This window comes from Palaemon carinicauda, chromosome 5, assembly GCF_036898095.1.
Source record: "Palaemon carinicauda isolate YSFRI2023 chromosome 5, ASM3689809v2, whole genome shotgun sequence".
Taxonomy (NCBI): Eukaryota; Metazoa; Arthropoda; class Malacostraca; order Decapoda; family Palaemonidae; genus Palaemon; species Palaemon carinicauda.
In genome coordinates this window covers 79,818,311-79,824,100 of record NC_090729.1, presented here as the reverse complement: position 1 = coordinate 79,824,100, position 5,790 = coordinate 79,818,311, and the positions used below count along the sequence as shown (strand labels likewise).

The following is a 5,790-nucleotide window of genomic DNA, read 5'->3' as shown; positions in this document are numbered from 1 at the left end:
CCTGAATGTAAATATATTAAGTCTAATAAATTTGACAGCAAAGACCGTAATATTCTTAGTATTTAGCTTAGTAGGATAGCTAAGTTTTAGGCTAGCCTGATACAAATTTAAAATTCTTTACTTGGTTAAGTGCCTGGCTTAAAATTTAGTATAAGTTTTTTCCAGTGCTTAGTCTACTTAGCCATCAAGTAAGCAAGCTCAATAGCCCAGTCTAAAGTTTTTAGAAGTTTTTTAACGTTAATATATGAAAGAACTGAGTTACTCATTAGCTTAAATTGTGATACTTGAACCTCGGTAAGTTTTGCCAAAGTTAACGAGATAATAACAGTGTAATGACAATCATCAAGTTCCTTCTAAATATCACGAACTATCAGGTAATGTTTTATAGGACGTGCAAGTTAGGTTAATGAACTGAGTTCATATATAAGCAATTTGAAAATCGACTGAAACACACGTAAATGTAACTCGATTCTTACCTCCAAACTGCTAAAAACCCGTCACCCTTATCTCCCCAAATCCTTCGGTACTTTTGTTGAATTTCGCCTTCATCGTCAATAGCAGCTGTCCTAAGCAAACTTCTTAATAGTAAATCTTCATATTGATTATACCATTAAGCTCTGTGATCCATGAAGACTATAAGCAGATCGGCTGATACACGAAAAACACGTAGGATGGTCCAACTACAGGTCCTGTCGTTCTGGTCTTCGAGTCACAAATCTTCATCCACGGCCAGCATGTCCCGAATTCCCCAGTATGCTCGCAACTCTTCTGGTAAGCTATGCTTATGATCTGGAAATCCTTTTATTATTACATCTCTTAATGACAGATATTCACCATCATGTGCAGAAGCATCACGAATCTTATCCAGCGTCTGGTCCCGTAGAGGTGCTAACCTTATGCCCTCCTCACAAGTAGCTAATGAAGACAATACAACAGCAGCATGCAATGGATCTGCATCATCCAGCACATCATTGTCCTCAACAAGGCTCTGAACTGGTGAACGAGAGAGTGCATCTGGCATGCTGTGACATTTCCCACTTTGCCACCGTGCAGCAAAAGTAAATCTGCAGAGTTTCATTCTCATACGCTGCAGTCGAGGATTTTCTATTTCTCCAAGAAGTTTTGAATTGAGAATAGGAACAAGTGGTCGATGGTCTACTACCAGGTCAAAATAAGGCAAACCAGCCAAACCAACTGCGTTTTGGCAGTTATATCGTCGCCTCTTCTTCAAGACATTATATGGTCGACTCTACTAGACTTTGTTATTTCCTCTATAGCTTTGGGTTTGAAAAGGTTAGTCAATAAAACATTTACCATGAATCAGCCAAATTAACTTTATGAGCATAAAGTTTAGCCACAATTAAGTAATAATAGTAAATTTGAATATCTAATTACAACTTGGCGATTACGATTCATGAGAAGTAGAAGGAACTGAAAACAAACTCCTAAACCCCCTGCTTAATAAGAAACAAAATATTTTAAAAGGTATCTGGGAGTTCATGTAAATAAAAGAGAAATAACATACTGTCAAGTAAACAATAAATGTGAAATATATCTTTGATATATTTTGTATACTCCCAGCAACAATTTGATTAAAGTTTACTAAGTTTAAGCAAAGAAACCATTTGTTCACCTTTTACTCACTCCCAGCAACAATTTCATTACACACTCTTTAATGCCAATGTGTATCTTACCCCGTAGAGTATGGTAATATACAAAACCATGTAAGCCTATTATATTAGGCCCTCTTGAACCAAGAGTTCTGTGTTTCTCATAGAATCAAGTGCAGCGGCCCGTTTACTTCTCTCTCTGAATTTTAATTTATCAATAGGTAATTCAGTTTCAACTTCAACATCTGTATGAAATCCTTCTTTGGGAAGAAGAAAAATGAGTGAATCTGTTTTCCTGTACACAACTTCACCAGACTTACCCTTCAGCACACGAGCTGCTCATACTTCCCCTAGGTGATTTACTTCTGTCTTCTTTACTATACCTATACCAAATGGATAAGTACTTGGTTTGCTTGCATCCTCTTTTAACAGAACAATATCTCCAACAGCCAAGGTTTTATGACTGACAGGTCTGTAACGATCCCTTTTATCTACTGCTTGATTAATGAGAGTTGCAAGAAATTCTGAGTGATATGCCTAAACTAGTCTGTTTCTAGCTTGTCTAAGCTTATAGTAATTATCCTTAACATCATCAATAGCACTACTACCAGGCACCTAATTGGTGTCATCTGAAGAAGAATTTTGCAATTCGAGAATAATGTTCACTGATACCAGGTCATAGCCTTTTAGTAAACACTCAGGAGTTATTGGGTTTTCTACATTATCAATACAAGCATCTCTCAGACCATTCTTAAAAGCAATTGGTCTTTTGTTAATAAGATGGACAGTTTGAGGAATAAGGGAGTAAAAATCTTGAAAATCAAGCACAGTGTTCTTAATAGAACTAAAAATTAGCTTTTCACTATTTTTACACAGCTTTCAACTAGCGAACCCAAAGAACTATTACCTTTGGCATAATGCTCAAACTTCAGGGGCTTAATGTCATTTTCTTTAAAGAAGGCATGTGTTTCAAAATCGTTGAGAAAGGTTCCAATGATTCTACTACCAGCAGTTAGCTGGGATCCCAAATCAGATATGCAAAATTCCGGGATGCCAAACTCATATATGTGTAGTTGGAAGGCCTTGAGAAAGTCTCAAGTATCAGCAGATAAACATATGTTCAAGTTGATGGCTCGACTCCACAAACATGTCACGCATAATAACCAAATCTTCTTCCTTTCTCCATTCCATATTACTGTATAAGGACCGATGTAATCTATGAAAATATACCTGCAGTAAGCCTTCTAAAAGTTATACATTCTCTAAGTATCTTCTTTACTGTGGAATAAAAGTGGATTATCCAAAACTGCTTACGCAACTGAGCCAAGATCGAATACACACCAGCGTGTCCTAGACTAACACGCATATCACGGATAATCAGTTTAGTTAGCAAACTATGCTTAGGTAACAGCACAGGAAAGAAAATCTGTTCTGTTCTTCCAAATTTACTGCGGATTCTTAACAAAGTGTCTTTGCTCTGGAAAATATTCATTTGAGTTACCAAATTGGGAATGTTTGTTTTTAATGTATGACTTTTCTTGAAGAATTCACAAACTTCTGGGAAGTTATTTTCCTGTTCTTTACCTATTATCTGCCTACAAGCAAAAGCATAAAGATTTTTCTCCTTGACACAATTTCTCCAATGAACATCGATTCCTCTATTAGTTAGTTTTTCTCTGATGTTCTTGATGAATTTCAAAACCATCCTATGAACAGTTGCTAGCTTATGGAAACTGGAAAACCTAGTCAGGGGTATCAAGTGTTCAATGCTATTAATGTCTTTCTTGTTATTTTCTTTACTTTCAGAATCCGTTGAGACAGTGATTAAGTAAGTATCTTCTCTTTCAGGGCCAGGTACTTCATCTCTCTTTTCAAGAGGGTTTGGCACCTTGAAACTAATCTGAACTTCATCTTTATGAGGTTTCTTAAGAAACTCAGGTCCACTATGATACACAGTCTTCAGAAGTCTCCTGTATGAGACACATCTACTAATATAATCTGCAGGGTTATCATATGCATTCCCAAATGAAAATGTTATTGGGAAGACTTGGCACAAGTCACATATAGCTTTCAACCTACTTTGAATAAAAACTCCTTTCTTCTGCAATTTATCATACTTATATGTATGAGTAAAGCCAATTAAGAGCAACCATACTGTCTGAATATATCTCCATGCTCACAATTTTGATTGGTGTAACGACTGATTGACCAGCAAGTTCTTGAAATAAACTGATTACTGTCTCTTTGGCTAGTCCCAAAGCTTGAAATTCAATCACGGGAATGGTTTTCTTCTCTAACTGTTTGTTAACGACCCTGCTCTTGGCTGTCAAAAAACTTATATTACCATTGAAGACATTTACAATGTACACCACAGTTCCATAAATATCCTTACTTGCATCTGAAAATGCCACTAGTTTATAAGTACCATCTCTCCTACCCAGGAATCTAGGAATTACTACCTTAGGAGTAGAAATCACCTGTTTTCCAATAAGTGTCCACTCCCTTTTTAATGTTTCTGAGAGAGGGCTATCCCATGTGATAGTCTTGTCTTCTTGAAGCTTTTTAAGAAACAGCCTGGCCCTGTTCAAAATTGGTCCATGGATATTAAATATATCATAGATACTATTCAATGTTGACAAAATTGACCTCTTAGTGCTAGCTTGCGTATCAAGGAAAATCTTACCAGGGCCTAGTGTTTCTGCTTCCCCATCACAAACCATGCCGAGCAACTTTACCTCATAATCTCGATCAATCATTTCTTGCAGTTCTCCATCGTTTGTTACGAATTGTTGCAATTCAAATTTGTATGGTCCAAAGATATTAGGGAGACAGTAGTACGCTTCATATAAAGCCTTGTCAGAGTTACACGGATATGACCCATTGTCCATGTAAATGGTATTATACAGTAATTTCTTTAAGTTAACCATTTCCTCGTTGTCACTCTCAACACCCAATATCAAGATTTTGAACAAAGCTACCATGAGATGACAAGGGCTAGGCCTTAGGCCAAAACTTAAATGCTTGTTCCTATAGCTCACAACAGTAAAGTCACCCTTAAGAATATTTCGATACCATAAGAACAACATTCTATTCTGATCCCCTTCCTTGAGTCCTATCATCAAAAATGCCTTTTTCAAGTCAAAACAAATCAGATGGGAGTCAAATCTCTGCATAATCAGAGAAGTTGCAATTTTGTGATTCAGACAAGGGCCTGGAAGCATACACTCATTGTGACTATAAGTGCTCTTCGCAGATTTGCTTTTCTCACATAAGTTAGACAGAAACACGACTCGACATTTAGTCGTGTCTCTGGTCATTTTGAACACAGGCATATGTGGCAAGAAACTAGCTTCAGGATGTTCATTTATAAAAGAATTAATATCTTCAATTTTCTCTATGATTCCTAGATTTTGTTGCTCTTTGAATACATCATTAACCATCTTTAAATGCTCAGGTTTATTCTTTATACGTGTTAAGTTAGACCTCTTTATCATCCGGGATAAATTGAAGTTCTTCCCTAACAAATGGGATATCTTATTGTTCCACATCAGTGGCATTACTGATCTACCTTCTTCATCTCGTTCTGTATTATCAAGAACATACTTTACTAGCTTTTTATTGGTTTCTGTGTCATCATCAGATAGCTGCGATTTTTCATAGTCCAGACATTCAATGCATTGCTTTTCAAGCATTTCTTCCGTAGCTTTAATCAATTCAGACTGCTTTAGCTTACCCTTTTCGTTAAAAATAGCTTAGCTTGAATTAGTGTTAGATTCTTGAACTTTGATACTCGCCGGTGATCTGTTGGAAATCAAGTCAACATCGTCATCTCGAAGCTCAGACTGAGAGGCTGCCCAAAAGCTATGTCTATCGAGGAATTGTAATTGCCTATTAGTCTGGGAAGCTTCCCCTATCATACAAAGTGTGTTTCCTAGAGTACTAACCGCAGTATGCGAACTATTTCCAATAATAATGTTAGGCAAATAGTTCAAGTTTTTCATCATTCTGTTAATATTACCTGTGAGCATGACACCAACTGGAGTGTCAAGATACACAGAGGGATTGCTTAATCCAAACTTGTGTGTAGTTAGTGACAGCAAAAAGTCATCATCATTTCCCAAGATAAGACCAATATTACCAATAGTGTCCACACTGCCACTAAGAAACTGATCTGCTAAAA

The 5,790-nt window shown here is 36.7% G+C and overlaps 1 protein-coding gene across 1 annotated transcript; it reads right to left on the bottom strand.

Moving 5' to 3' along the window:
* Nucleotides 1–709: 709 nt before the first annotated feature.
* Nucleotides 710–5,302, bottom strand: LOC137640989 (uncharacterized). Its single transcript, XM_068373444.1, has 3 exons — nt 3,848–5,302; nt 2,890–3,711; nt 710–1,225 (listed from the first exon to the last, which is right to left on the bottom strand). Exons 1-3 carry the CDS (start codon nt 5,300–5,302, stop codon nt 710–712), a joined length of 2,793 nt encoding a protein of 930 aa, XP_068229545.1.
* Nucleotides 5,303–5,790: the final 488 nt, after the last annotated feature.